This window comes from Panthera onca, chromosome X (genome assembly GCF_046562875.1).
Source record: "Panthera onca isolate mPanOnc1 chromosome X, mPanOnc1 haplotype 2, whole genome shotgun sequence".
Classification (NCBI taxonomy): Eukaryota; Metazoa; Chordata; class Mammalia; order Carnivora; family Felidae; genus Panthera; species Panthera onca.
In genome coordinates this window covers 32,663,548-32,679,022 of record NC_138357.1, presented here as the reverse complement: position 1 = coordinate 32,679,022, position 15,475 = coordinate 32,663,548, and the positions used below count along the sequence as shown (strand labels likewise).

Sequence of the window (15,475 nt, the reverse complement as noted above, 5' to 3'; positions counted from 1 at the left end):
GTGCTGACAGCTCGGAGCCTGGAGCCTGTTTCAGATTCTGTGTCTCCCTCTCTCTGACCCTCCCCCGTTCATGCTCTGTCTCTCTCTGTCTCAAAAATAAATAAATGTTGAAAAAACAAAAAACAAAAAACAAAAAAAAACCAAACAAACAAACAAAAAAGAAAACACAGTATAATTTTATTTTTCACGAAGATTACATCCTACGGACCAGGATCAAATTCTTGCTGCTTGAAAGGTAAAATATGTACCCTTGTGTGCTATATAAAGCACCTACGATCTGTCCAACTTATAGGATGGCATTCCGTTCCTCTTGTTTAAAAACGTGACCATCGGGGAGCCTGCATGGTTCAGTTGGCTGAGCGTCTGACTTCGGCTCAGGTCACGATCTCGCATTCATGGATTCAAGCCCCGCATCGGGCTCTGTGCTGACAGCTCAGAGCCTGCTTTGGATTCTGTGTCTCCCTCTCTCTCTGCCCCTCCCCTGCTTGTGCTCTGTTTCTCTCTGTCTCTCAAAAAATAAAATAAAACATTAAATTTTTTTTTTTTTAAAAAAAGGTTACTGTCAAGTTTAAATATAAATTGGATCATTTTCCATCCTATGTAATATTCACTTTAAAATCTGGTATTGGGGTGCCTGGGTGGCTCAGTCGGTTTAGCATCCAACTTCAGCTCAGGTCACGATCTCATGGTTCGTGAAGCCTGCTTCAGATCTTCTGTCTCCCTCTCTCTCTGCCCCTTCCCACTTGTGTGTGCTCCCTCTCTATTTCTCTCTTTCTCTCTCAAAAGTAAATAAACTTCAAAAAAATTTAAAAAATAAAATAAAATCTGTTATGTATTTTCAAGGCACCTGGCTGGCTCAGACAGTGGAGCATGGGATTCTTGATCTCAGGCAGGATGTAAACATTACTTAAAAATAAGATCTTTAGGGGCAGCTGAGTGGCTCAGTCAGTTAAGTGTCTGACTCCAACTCAGGTCATGATCTCATAGTTCGTGAGTTCGAGCCCCATGTCGGGCCCTGTGCCGAGAGCTCAGAGCCTGGAGCCTGCTTCAGATTCTGTGTCTCCCTCCCTCTCTGCCCCTCCCTTGCTCATGCTCTGTCTCTCTCTCCTTCAAAACTAAATAAACTTTAAAAAATTTTATAAATAAATTCTTAAAAAAATCTTAAAAGTAAAATCAAATCTGGTACCTATTTTCAATTCCTACCTTCACATTTGGCCCAGACACCTTTCTCATCTATAGTGTTTTCGTTCCCATTAAATCCATTATCAATACTGAAAATACAGTAAATAAAAATTAACCTGAGGGGCGCCTGAGTGGCTCAGTCGGTTAAGCGTCCGACTTCGGCTCAGGTCACGATCTCACGGTTCACCAGTTCGAGCCCCGCGTCAGGCTCTGTGCTGACAGTTCAGAGCCTGGAGCCTGCTTCGGATTCTGTGTCTCCTTCTGTCTGCCTCTCCCCGGCTTGCACTTTGTCTCTCGCTCTGTCTCAAAAATAAATAAACCTTTAAAAAAAATTAACCTGATTATCTTGGCTCAGAATTTTCATGCGAGTAAAATAAATTGAGAAAGAGACAGACAGTATGAGTGGAGAAGGAGCAGAGAGAGAGGAAGACACAGAATCGGAGGCAGGCTCCAGGCTCTGAGTTGCCAGCACAGAGTCCGATGCGGGGCTCGAACTCATGAACTGTGAGATCGTGACCCGAGCCGATGTCAGGCGCTCAACCGACTGAGCCACCCAGGTGCCCCAAGAATAGTCATTTTAAATGACTGCAAGGACTAGAGCCCTAATACCCAGCAGGGCTGTGCCTGGCACAGAACACAAAGCGAGTAATTCTGAAGATTATAACGTCAATATACAAGGTGAGTGAGAAAGCACTGAGCGCTTTCATAAATGGATTACTCAGCAACTTCTTTATATACCAATTCCCCAAGAATCTTCCACGGACCCTGCCTCTTTCTGACAGTCTTGAGGAAAGAAAGCAATACACAGTGGTTGCCATTTCGATTTAAAATACCGTCATGCACAGCGCTTGCAATTCTTGACTCTTTAAACCACAAGTTCAAGTCATTAACACAAATTCTTGCCTCTCTCTTACATCTTTCTTTCCCCTCCCCCTCACTGGGCCCTACTTAGGTTCTCCTCTAAATATTCTAACTTTCAAGCAGAATGTCTGGAATCCTTAGAATTCTTAGTAACTCCAGACTTCCCATGAGGATGTGAGATTTGCATTTCTGCCTCTTCCCTCTGCGGCGAGTGTTTCCAGGGGTACTTGGAAGGAACATTAAAGTATATAAAAAAAAATGAATCTAGATTAATTCTTGACAGGTAGAATTCTTGGAAAGTTCTGAAAACATCAGAAATACTAGCTTTCTGTCTTGCAAGTTTCTTTGTGCTGTATTCTTCAGTCATGTAAAAAGGACTTCAAGAGATCTTTCAAAACACACACACAATTGGCTTTAAAACAAAGTTTTACGTTCACTTGCACATGCCAGGCTTCCTCGGACTAAAAAATCTGGGAAGGAAGTTTGTAAACGCTGAATTCACTATGGAACGGTGTGAATCCTATGATTAAAAAATGATACGATCCCAGGCTCTAAGACAAGCAGAGCATCTATATAAAAGGGGCAAAGTGTCTTCTAGTTGGACCACCCAGGGAGCACTGCTTTCAGATGTATTATCTTGTATAACGATTAACACAAAAAAACTATCTGGGTGAGGACAGCCAGCAGAGTGAAAGGTCTGGAAAACAAGACTCAATGCAAGGAGTGAGGTAGTGAGCTCTCTGTCACAGACAGTGATTAAGGAGAATGTGTATTACCATCTTTCAGAGGTGTCGCAGAAAGGATTCCTGCTTTAAAGGGGGTTTAGGTTCTCTAAAGGACCTCTAAGGTCACATTTATCTATGGTTTTCCATTAGTAAGTCTTAAAGGAGCTTACGTTTACGTTTTTTTCTCCACGTAATTTTGTTAGAGTGAGCATTTAGTAAAAACAAATTAAGCAGACAGAAATAAAAGTTTATGTAGACACTAATGGTGAAAGTGGCTAAATACATTCTTTTCTAATTTGAGATTATCAATTTAAGAAGTATTTTTGCTAAATAAAATACGATTTCTAAAACCACAAGATTTTGTTTTATTCCCTAAATTGGGGGGGGGGGGAGACAATCTTAGGGAACAGAAAAGATGTCAAATTTAGAAAATGCCTAGTTTTATTTGATCTCTTTTTTGTATCACCCATAAACAAGGGATACTTATCTAGGATGCACAATCTTTTCTCAGGAAATCCAGATACTGAATTCTAATGATGAAATGATAGAAAGCAGTTGCTGTAAAATACTGTGCTATTGATATTTACTACAAACTCCATTTTACATATTAAACAAAATAATTGTAAACAGGAAGCTAACCGAATGCAAGTGCATTAGCCAAAGGGGGACAAGTCTAATTTACTAGACTCCTTCTATGCTCACTGCCTTTTAGCCTGAGAAAGGTGAAATTCGAAGGGAAACATCTCACAGCGTCTGCCTTGCTAGAATTCACTGTTACATTGCACTGGTTAATTCCTACCCATTGTCTTCCTCTTTTTGCCACACGGTTATTATCCAAAGTTACTGCTTGTGAAAAAAAAACATGAAAGGATTGCTAATGCTAATCCGTTCTATCTCAGTGTGCCCTTAGAAACTAACAATACGTTAACCCTAGAACATTAGCCTGAAGGAACCATTTGCTGTTTTAAAACAATGAATACCAAAATACCAGAAAGCCACTTAGATGTGACTGCCCTTTCAGCTTTATTAATTTAGGCAAAAGGACAGGTTAATTTATACGGTGCACACCTGTCAGGAGCGCAGTCTTTACTAATTCAGTTTACACTGACCAGGAGATCCTCCCTCAGGCTAAGGCTGAACTTCAACCTACTGTTGAACAGAGGGTAACGCAAACACGTCACTCAGATTTCCATCAAGACGGTCCCTTCAGAGAATCCCATTCCACGTGGGTGGCACACCACCCTGCAAGGGTGCAAAATGGAAGCTCAAGGAAGACCAGATCTACCCAGTTAAAGACGAAGTATTTGGTAACCAAGCTACCTGAAGGCCAAAGGATTTTTTTTCCCCTAAATCTTTTGTCTTCAAGGTACGACTCCACTATTCCCGAAGCATACGATAATAGAGTGCGGAGGGCGCTTTATGCTATGGAAGAAACCATTTTCTTTAATGTCGTCATAAACATTGTCCTTATCATCAATCAACCTGAAAAATATGGAGAGCTTGCAACTCTCAGTCAGGCTTTCAAGACGGAGAAAGAAGACCCACTTGGGTTTGAAATCCACAAGGGAAGAACTGCCTTTCTGCGCAGTGTTTGCAGTAACTGAAATGTTGTCTCTTGTACCTTTCACCAGCGTGCCAGCACCGCCCTACCTACGGCACCAACACAGGAGCTCTAGCTGAGGGGCACCTATACCAGGTTGAGAACGAGCCCACAAGGAGCCTTGACAGTTTTTCCATGCTTGCTCAATTACTACAGCACATTTTGACTACAACCGAAAATATTTTTCTTGAATTTTCAGTCTAGGAAAAACGACCCACGTCTTCCACGAAAACCACGTCACGTGTATCTGACAAATCACAGTAAATAATGCGAAAACGCTACAAACCAATACTACCCAAGCAAACGTACAAAAGGATGTTTCTCGTCACTGTCCAGAACTCTATATCCAAGATAATATTTTAAATGTTTATACGTGAGCTTGTAGACAAATTCTAAAATATCGCAATTGACCAGAAAGTCGGAATTAAACTGTTCCATCATAGGGCAAAGGCTTTAGACTCAAAGACACCAAGAACCATTTAACCTGTGTCTGCCGGCTCAGCAACTGTGAGAGCAAATATAATGTTTCTTGACTCGGTGTTTTAACTTAGTCTTTATAATTTTTGCGAGCGAAAATGATGCTCAACTTAAGTATCCTTGTGTGTGAAGTGTTGTGGAATAGTTACAACATGTTACCCATGATATTTTTATTTCTGGCCAAGTAAGACAATGAACTCCAACCTAAAACAGTCAAAAACTAAGCAATGTATTACCAAGCCCAATTTAACCTCCCCACGCTAGTCTTTTCCTATATTTAACGTTTTCCCTGTGTACATTTACATAATATTTTAAAGCCTGTGTTAATTTATTTATAAAGAAAAATAAGTTAAAGCCAATTTAATAACACAGACTGTCACAATGTCAAAACAGTGTAACCTAACGCCAGCCCTTCAAGTATATTTGTCCGTTCTACCTCTGTGCCACTACCAAGAATCAACATCAACATGCAAAGCTCTGTGGAATTTTCTAGCTTCTGCCATCTATATCAATTCATTCATATCATCAGGTCAAAGAGGTGACTGCTTAAAAGGAAGAAAGGGATTCATTCAAGATGTTTTACTAGGCTGTATCTGAGCCTGTGGCTAGTATGAATTAATACAGTATAAAAAAATGTTTTAACCGTCTCTAAAAATTGGAAAACCAGCTGCAATTTGGATCTTCTGTATAGTAAAACATAGTAGGAAGTTAACACTCATTATTAGCCATTATTTATTGTACCCTACTGATTTTAAGTTTTGGGGCGTGTATGCTTTGTTTTGTTTTCACAATTAAGTTGCTTTTGGTAAATCTTTGCTCATTTCTCACCAGCCAAGATTCATAAAGTCAACAGGCACATCTCATTTTCTCAAATTATTTGAAGGAGCTCCATTAACTCGGCACCTCCACTAATCTGTGCTTTTGACACATTCAGCTTTTGAGAAACAAGTAGAACCAACCTTCCCCCCCCTTTTTTTTTCTTACAAATATAAAGTTTTAACTTTACAGGAAGAGTAAAATTAACAGACGGAGAAAACCACCTGAAGCATCTCTAAGGAAGGACATAAAAAATTATCTGAAAACGACACGATGACGGGATTTCACTCTGAAATGTGCTCATTTTTCAGCGCTTTCTAGGGAAAGATGCGTTTGGACTGAGAAGATGGGCACCCTTCCTCGGCAGCTGAAATCCTTTCAAAGAACCAGAGAAGACACCACTGTGCATGTGAACCTAGCAGAAAAAAAACCTAAGTAACAGAATGGCACCTCACCGGCTTTCTAAACACACAATTAACCTAAAGCAGGAAGAATTTTCCACATCTTTCCTACTGAAAGATATTTTCAAGGAAATACAGTTGAAACAGCCTTGCACTCATAAGCCCTTTTCGTACCAATATTAAAAAAAAAAAAAAAAAAAAGGGTCTACCTTGCCCTTATTCCTTCCTCCACCGAAAGGAAAAAAAGAAGCTTCACAGACAGTATTTCCAAAGGATATTTTATTACATCTCCTGGATTTTGTTTCTAAGGCAACAGTTTGCAAATTAAAAAAAATAAGATTTTGAAAAATTCTAGCAAGACTTCCCAATATGTTTTAGTATATATTTACTTAAAATAAATTTCTAAAATAGGCATTTGTAGAACATACTTTGCAACTCCATGTAGATATGTAGCTATTCATAGAACCGTAACTTGCACAAATTTGAACTTACACTTCTGAACTTGAATTATACAACCGGGAAAGATATAAACACCAAACTTATTAATATTCATACACAACGCAAGAATAAAAGTCCGGATTAAAAGACCCATTTTCTGATCAATGCGTTAACTCCGAATGTTTCAGATTCATCAAAAAAAAAAAAAAAAAAATTATAGAACACATTTCCCTATTTAACACCACACCAACATCAACCACAAAAGAAGTCATCTAAGTATTTCAGATATACAAAAATTGAGCAAAAAAATCCAACCAGTGTAAAAGATCAAAGTTTATCCTTATGCAATTCCTTAGGTATACCTTTAGACTTTTTTACATCAGTAATTCGATCACCATTAAGCACGTTAAATGAAAATAAACAAACTCCTAGGACAACAAACCGAAGGTAAGACGTGGGCATGCCAATATATTTAATGATAAGCAAGCTTGAGGTTTTTGATCTTGTGGGTTTTGGGATGTCGCTGCTTGGGATTTTTACCACCACCCCCCCCCTTTTTTTTTTTTTTTTTTGCCACAAGGTTGATCCACGAATGAAAGCCCACTTTAATATCCTCTTTTCTCTCACTTACATGTATGCTGGAGAAAGTGGAGTTGACCTGGATGTTTTAAGCACAGGAACTGGGAATTTCCAGATAGCAGGAGAGCCCGTTTTCCATTTCAATGGCATGTTGTCACTACGGTACTACAATAACAGTAAACAGCGTTTCCATGACAGAGTACCAACTAGGACTTCCATTCCACGCAGCCCCGACGCGGCAGCGGCAGCGGCGGCCGCCGAGAACAAGCCAACGATCCTGCCAGTGCCCTGAAACCGACGCTTCCAATCTGTAAAATAGGGCTGCAAGGTACCTCCTTTAAATCCTCCTGTCCCCTAAAGCAAGATGATGATTCTATCGTTCTAACTCAACAATAGTGCCACCTCGTTAGGAAAGCGTTGACTGCAGTATATATATATATATTTTTTTTTAAGACTGCACCGTGCATACCACACAATGCAGCTTTATTTAATAAAAGCGGCTGGGGTTTTCTTTCTTTTTCTTTCTGTCTCTCTCTCTCTCTCTCTCTCTTTTTTTTTAAGCTTGCAACACCATTGTTCTACCTTAACAGGGATACTGCAGCCCTGTACTATATTCTGCGCCTATTAACCTGATTTCTGACCAATAGTAGCAGGAAAAAAAAAAACAGAAGGGTTTCACAGGAAAATGAAACAACATACCTACTCAGAATACACTTGTCATCCTCTGAACATTCTTCTTTTGAGCTGCAACAATACAAATGGGATATAAACCTCAGCATAGCCTTAGGCCACAGCTAATAGAGATCAGTGACTAAATTCGGCAGCCTGCTTTCCTCCTGTGCGAGCTCTGGCCACACAATACAAGAATGCCATTATGGGAAAAGCCCGTTTAAAAACTGCCAGTCTCTCTGTTTTCCAGTTAGAAGAAGGCAAAATGTAAGAACAAATATAAACTGCTGCGGAACTCTGCCCGCTCTTCTAGCGGCTTCTGATTCAAGTTGCTCTCCTTTCCCTATTCTTATTTCCAAGCCGGGATGAGCAAAATCGCATACAGTGACAACATGCTGTGGTAACACGAATACCACTCTGTCTTCTGCAGCAGAGCACAGAGTAGTGTGCTCTTAATAGCAGTCCTCGGAGGGACGCTATCAACAATCTAATTCAAGGCTGCCCTCCCCTTCTTCTCTCCCCTACGTCCCCTCGCGCTCACCCCCCCCCTCTTCCCCCCCCACCCCCAAAGAGCTCACAAATTGCCTAGAGGAGAGACCAATGCTGCCGGCCAAGCAGGTGTCCAGCAGGGACCGTTCCAAAGCTCAGCGGCGGGTCCGGTAACCTCTAGGGGTTAGTGACTGACAAGGAGATTGAAAAATTCAAGCTGCTGTCAAAGGCAACTGGAGGTATTTCGCGAAAGCAGTGGCAAGTAGACGTTTCATCTATATTGTTTTAAAACACTGCCAGAAAATAGCATCCTCGTAAGTGCCCTGAAAGTGATGGGGGTGGGGCGGGGGGGTTGTTTTAAGTTTCTCTTTCAAGCATCCAACTCACAAATTTTCTACACGATTCTGAGATGTGAACATAGGGCAGACGGGTATTATGCTGAACTCTTTATTTACAGGCTGAAGAATTTTACAATTTCACCTCCGATGTAGGCAAGTCGCCATCACTCAACATCTACCTATATAACCAGAATTATCTGCCTTCGCCAATGCAAGCTTAGGAAAAGCAGACTGCCCTTGTCGCGGAAGCCACCAAAAAAATCACTGCAGTGACAAAGAGCTCATATTTCTTTTCAAGTTTGTATGCAAACAATACACTTCTGCTTCTAACTTAAGTAGCTGGCTTTCAGATACTCTTTCCAAATTATTCCTAGTTTTAATTGAAAAGATTGAGATGTGGTCCCTTAAGAGGCTCTCTTATCTGTATTCAAAAAAGGCACAGATGAATGTGACCAGAGGAAGCAACTACTTTGAAAACTTCCAAAATACAGAATTTAATGTACCAGAAATACAGTGTGCAATGAGCTAAGGTAATCACAACTAACCGTCCTTTAAGATCCACATCCATATTCAGGCCCAAAGTATTTTCCTATGAAAGCCAACCATACATGTACATTCGGTATATACACACACCACAAGCAAACATACATATATGGAGAGAAAGGTTCTTGTGAAATTCTGACCAGTAATGCACAAACGCTATCAAATAGTAAGGAGATGTCAGCCATCACTAACTCACAAATAATTTTTAATCCAATCTATCCCACACAAACACCCCCAAAAACCCAGGCAAGCAACTGAAAAAGTTAAATTATATTTCTCTTTTTAGTACCCACGCACAAAACTGTCTCATAGAAATCTTCAGAGGAATCTGAGAAAGGAGTATTTATCAATACCCTAATGAGCAAAGTACATGTAAAAGGTTAAAAACAAACAGCACCACTAATGCAAATAAACCACAGTCAATATTTTACATTAGAAGGCTTTGTGTAATAACTCTGAAGAGTTATGGGACAAAAAGTTTCCGGGTACAACAATCAGGAGCGGCAACTTGTTGGAAACCCCAAGAATAAAATAAAATACACACACACACACACACACACACACACACACACACACACACACACACCAAGCAAGTTTGGAATGTTCCATTCCAAAAAGGTGAAGCATTCTCAAACATTTACAAATGTAAAACACAAAACAGCTACACAAACTAGCTGTAGGTAGCAAGGAGGGGACGTTTTAGAAAGGAAGCTCAACCACTTTCCAGCTTCTGAAAATCTTACAAAACAGTAACTGCAAATAGAACTTCTGAGAACAAAGACCCCCCCGCCCCCCGCCAAACCTATATAAAAACATGGTTAGTGAAGCGTTTCGAGCGGTCTGTAAAGTGCACTCAACATTTATGAGGGGGAAATAGGGTGAATGTATAGTTTTCCAAGTCTCCAAACAGGTGAAGATGACTTTATTGCAAAAGTTCTGCAGTTATTAGCTTTCTGTGAACAATCAACTTATTCAAAAAAAGCAACATAATCTTTGTCTAACCTCAGGTCCCACAGGAATCAACCAGCACCAACAAATCATCTATGTCAATTTCCAACCTAGATTTCTCTTGAAGTTTAGAACCTGCTCTTGTGGACCTCTGACAATTGTAATATTTGCTCAAAGTGAAAAGAGAATAAGACTGCTCCCTCCACACCACCCTCGGTGCTTATAAGGACCCCAAACCCTAAAAGCTTACATCTGATGGTGACCATTTATTTCTGTTCAGTTTTTCTGCTTTAATAAATTGCTAGGAGTCCTTTGTAATTACCTCTCATGAGCAAGCAACTAATATGCCAAAGGCTTTAAAAAGAATTCCTTTAAGCATAAATATAGTCCATGAAATACGCTTTACGCTATTAATTTGGTTAACATCATTCTTCATACATTGTTTAGAAATAAACTTCAGCCAGGTAAAATCACCCCAACTGCAAATTAGCAGAGTCCAAATGAATCAGATTTTACTACCCTGACGGCGACTCCAGTAGCCAACTATCGAGTGTAATTACCGTTACATTCTGGAACTGAAAATATTTTCACCTACAGAGTGAAAGGGAGCAAATGATTAAGTGTGGGTTTTAAATATAATTTTATGCAGGCTCAGTGTCCCACTACTTTAATATTTAGGCTGGGAAATGTCAAAAACCCTCATTGACTTCATAGGAAACAGTGATTTCATTTATGGAACATTTGGTTTCTACTATGGACCCCACCGCGCAAAACACACAAGATAGAAAGACAACATACGCAAACGCTCGTCAAAGCATTTTAGGAACATTAATGAATCACTTAAAAGTACCTGTGAAGTGCATATTTCAGAGATGTCATAAACAAAGGACAATGTGGGGACTTGGCCAAGGCCACAAAAAGTGTCATTCTTGGCCAAATCTTGCGACATGGAATTCCCTGGTTCCCAATGTAGAAAGAGAAGAATTTTAGAACTTTTAGAATGCTTACACATCACCTTGCTCAGTACCCTCTTTGTACAGATGAAGAACTGAGGCCCAGAGATGTTAACTTGCCCAATGTTCCATCTGCTGGTCTAAGACTCCCACTCTAGAATCCATTTGCAAAATCTTCACTGCAGAAGGTGTTTAAATAGGAGGAGGGAGAAAAAAGTAAATAAACGCCACCACCCCACTCGATGAATTGACCATGATGTCGCATATCTGTCCTCTCTCTCCATATTTTCCTGATATTCCCTAAGAACTGACCTACCTCTTCCTTGCAAGTTTTGGTTAATCCTGTGGTAGGTACAACTAGAGACTGATAGCATTAACCACAGTTTGTGTGAGCAGGCGCCGTGTAAGCTTCTCTTCGATCCTGACAGTGTCTCCTTGGACTAATCTGGGATATCCACATTATTTGCATTGCTCAGATCGGACCATAGATTAAGCCAAATCGTGTGTTCTGTTCTGTTCTACCAATCAGTAAGAGTATTTGGAAGGTGACCAAGTAGAAAATGTTAAACCTTTTAGAGCACACAAAAAAATGGACTTCCGCACAACAGAGCAAAAATCTTAAAACATTCAGGGTGCCTTATTATAGAAAATGGAACCGTTCACAGAATGGCCACATACACGTGTGTGTGTGCGCACCTCCTTGAGTTGCTTCAGGAAACTGAGTATCAAATACATTAATTTTTTTTTTTTACTAGATACTCAGATATGCAGCCTTGCTAAAATCAAAACAGAAAATCCCAGATGTTTCTCAAAGGTTGACTATGTTGGAAAGTCGTGAGTAACTTCATCTTTTAGAAGTACCTTCTCACATGTCAATTTCCTTAACAGAGCTGTGTGGATCCTTACGGTCCCGCAAAGGATTTACACCTATGATTATGTCTGGGATTAATATAGTAGCTATCCCCTTTCTCACAATACAAACAAGCACAAAAACACAATTGTTTTGCCGGCACACACGCATACATATGCATGCGTGTATGCACGCATATGCATATACCCAATTCCTCCCCACTGGCAGGAGTAAAGTGTAGGCAAGCACTCTTCCCGTCTTTGACATGTTCAAAAGAGAAGAAGGATACTGAGTTTTGGGGGAAGGAGGCACAGAACAGCCATAAGTGGGGATGGTAAGCCGGCAAGCCAGGAAACAATAGGAAAAGGGACAAAAGGAGAGGACAAAAAGGGCGAGGAGGGGAATGGCTGGAGGGAAGGAGAATGAGAAGCCAGAATGGTAGTAGTTCCCGGATGTGGCAACTTTTATACTTGGGGGTCCAATGAATGAGGTTATGGGACTAAGATAGGAGTTGGGGTAGGACAGCAAATACAGAGGGACTGAGCAGGTGACAAGGAAGGTCCAATTGCTGGGGACCCAAGGGCCCACAGGTTCTGACTATCCTTACTCTCTAAAAAAAAGGATTAGCACTGAATGGGAAATTTGGAAGTTCTTGCCCTTTCTTCCATCTTGTGTTTTCTGTAGTCTCTAGATTCTAGTAAAATCTGTAAGTCTAGTAAACTCTGTAAGTTTTTTTTCTTCCCCTTGGCTACCCCTGAGTGCCTCATTCATAGATGATTCCCAAATCCACATGCCCAAGTAAGTCTTTGCACATCTATGACATGTGCAAACGAAATCGATCCTTAAGTATCCCCCTCTATTAACAACTGCCTTAAACCCCAAACCAAAGTGTTTGTATCAGGTGTGGTGGTGGTAGACAAAAAAACCTTTTTAAATCACATACCTGATTTTGCGTTCTCATTTTCAAAGTGTTTGAAAAAGGCAGTTTAGAGAGGCATTTTATTTATCGCCATCAGATAGAGATAATGTGTCTAGTGGCCATGCTTTAGTGCACCCTATGTCCCCACTGTGCGACTTCATCTGCCTGAGACACCCTCTCTGCTCCTCCCTCAAGGAGTCCCCAATCTTTGTATCTTCCTAACTGAGCACTGCTCCGGGCACACAGGAAAGCACTCAGTAAATATTTGTCAGGTAAACTGAAAGAGAAGTTTACAAGCAGAGGGGTGATTAAATAAGAATTCTGTTCTGGGGCACCTGGGTGGCTCAGTCAGTTCAGCATCCGACTTCAGCTCAGGTCACGATCTCACAGCTTATGGGTTCGAGCCCCGCGTCGGGCTCTGTGCTGACAGCTCAGGGCCTGGAGCCTGCTTTGGATTCTGTGTCTCCCTCTCTCTCTGCTCCTCCCCTGCTTGCACTCTGTCTCTCTCTCTGTCTCTCAAAAATAAGCGTTTCTAAAAATTAAAAAAAAACAAAAAAGAATTGTGTATCAAAGCCAGGATATATCCTGGAAGGATTTTTAAATCTTGACTCTGCTCTAAAAGCAGAGTTCAGGTAAAAAGAATATTCACCTGTTAATTTGATAATTTTAGGCTATGAATTCCTTAAAATGAAAAAAATTAGATATACACATTATCTTGTTAAAAATAAGTATATGCTGAAGAAAATCACCCAGAATATAGGCTTTTTTAAAATGAAATAAATGCATCACTTATGATGTCTGCTCTCATCTCAAGTAATGATAATTTATCTGTTGTCTCCCAGCAAATTCCTAAGTATCTCTTAAATTATAAATAAAACAGCCAAACCATCATTAGATTTTTCTGATGTGTTTGTACATTAAACCTGAAGACTTATCGCAATAAAAAGCCATTAAAAATGTACAGTGTTGGGGCACCTGGCTGGCTCAGTTGGTGGAGTGCGTGAGTCTTGATCTCAGGGGAGTGAATTCAGGCCCCACGTTGAACGTAGAGCTTCCTTAAAAAAATGAAAAATAAAAACAAATATACAGTGCTACTGAAAGGAAAGTTAAGAACATGGCTCTCCTAGGGGCACCTAGGTGGCTCAGTTGGTTAAGCATCTGACTCTTGATCGTCTCAGGTCATGATCTCACAGTTCATAGGTTCAAGCCCCACATCGGACTCTGCAAAATAAATGAATAAACTTAAAAAAGGCATATGGATTTCCTGGGGTGTCTGGCTGGCTCAGTCAATAGAGCACGAAACTCTTGATCTCGGGGTTGTGAGTTTGAGGCCCGCGTTGGGTGTAGAGATTACTTAAAAATAAAAACCTTAAAACAAACAAACAAAAAGACTATGGCTCTCCTGGCTAAAAACTACGTTCATATAAAGCTTTTCAAATAGTTTCACTACTTTTTTTTTAATTTGGCATCAAATATAGAAGCAAAACCATAAAAGTTGCATGGAAACAAAAGAATAAGCAATATTACAATCTTTTTATAAACCCTGAACTATTTTTTATTAAAAAAAATTTTTTTTAACGTTTATTCATTTTTGAGAGACAGAGAGAGAGAGAGAGCGTGGGCGGAGGAGGGGCAGAGTGAGAGGGAGACATAGAATCCGAAACAAACTCCAGGCTCTGAGCTGTCAGCACAGAGCCCAACACGGGGCTCAAACCCACTAACTGCAAGATCATGACCTGAGTGAAAGTTGGGACGCTGAATCAACTGAGCCACCCAGATGCCCCTGTAAATCCTGAACTATTTTAATAAGAGTAAATACTTCCTAATAATGTTTATCTATGATGGTCGAAAAACTTTTTTTTAATTTTTAAATTAAAAAAAATTTTTTTAATGTTTATTATTTGTTTTTGGGAGAGAGAGAGAGAGAGAGAGAGACAGAGTGCAAGTAGGGGAGGGGCAGAGAGAGAAGGAGACACAGAATCCAAAGCAGGCTCTAGGCTCTGAGCTGTGAGCACAGAGCCCAACGTGGGACCTGAACTCACGAACTGTGAGATCATGACGTGAGTTGAAGTCAGATGCTTAATTGACTGAACCACCCAGGCTCCCCAAACTTATTTTAAGTTTATTTATTTTTGAGAGAGAGAGAGAGAGAGAGAACAAGCAGGGGAGGAACAGAGAGAGGGAGACAGAGGATATGATGTAGGCTCCATGCTGCCAGCATAGAGCCCGATGCAGGGTTCAAACTCACAAACCATGAGATCATGACCTAAGCCAAAGTTGGGTGCTTAACCGACTGAGTCACCCCGGCACCACAAAAAACTTTTCAATAATAAGCACATCATATATACCCAATCTCAAAAGGCATGTTAGTTAAGGAAAGTCAACATTTGCTTATATTCTACATTCTTTCAGCAATAACTATGCTTTTATAAAACTCCAAGTTACTGAAAGGCCTTTACAGTAACGTATGACATTTTCCTCAACATTCCAATTAAAATTAGTGAAATCATGTTACTATTTAAAAAATGATACTTATTTCCTTTTACCCAAAGAGTTATTACCACATGCACATCTGCACCATAAATGTTATAGCTAAAAAATGAGATCTAGAAGTAAACTCTTTCATGGAAAGCCAATCGTAAGGACTCATTAAGATCATACAATACTACTTAAAATTTCCACGAAAA

The 15,475-nt window shown here is 40.2% G+C and overlaps 1 protein-coding gene across 9 annotated transcripts in view; it reads right to left on the bottom strand.

The window, feature by feature from the left end:
* Positions 1–15,475, bottom strand: part of KLHL13 (kelch like family member 13) — a 201,572-nt gene that overhangs the window by 62,539 nt on the left and 123,558 nt on the right. The window contains exons 1-2 of one of the 9 annotated variants that reach the window (XM_081793528.1): positions 7,779–7,795; positions 7,132–7,244 (exon numbers count right to left, since the gene is read on the bottom strand). The exons of 6 other annotated variants lie outside the window; for them this stretch is intronic. In XM_081793528.1, coding sequence (XP_081649654.1) covers positions 7,132–7,229 — 98 coding nt within the window. In that variant the 5' untranslated portion in view covers positions 7,230–7,244; positions 7,779–7,795. Of the gene's footprint in view, positions 1–7,131; positions 7,447–7,778; positions 8,204–15,475 lie in introns of those variants that run through there. 2 more of the 9 variants (XM_081793529.1, XM_081793527.1) reach the window with 2 other exon arrangements.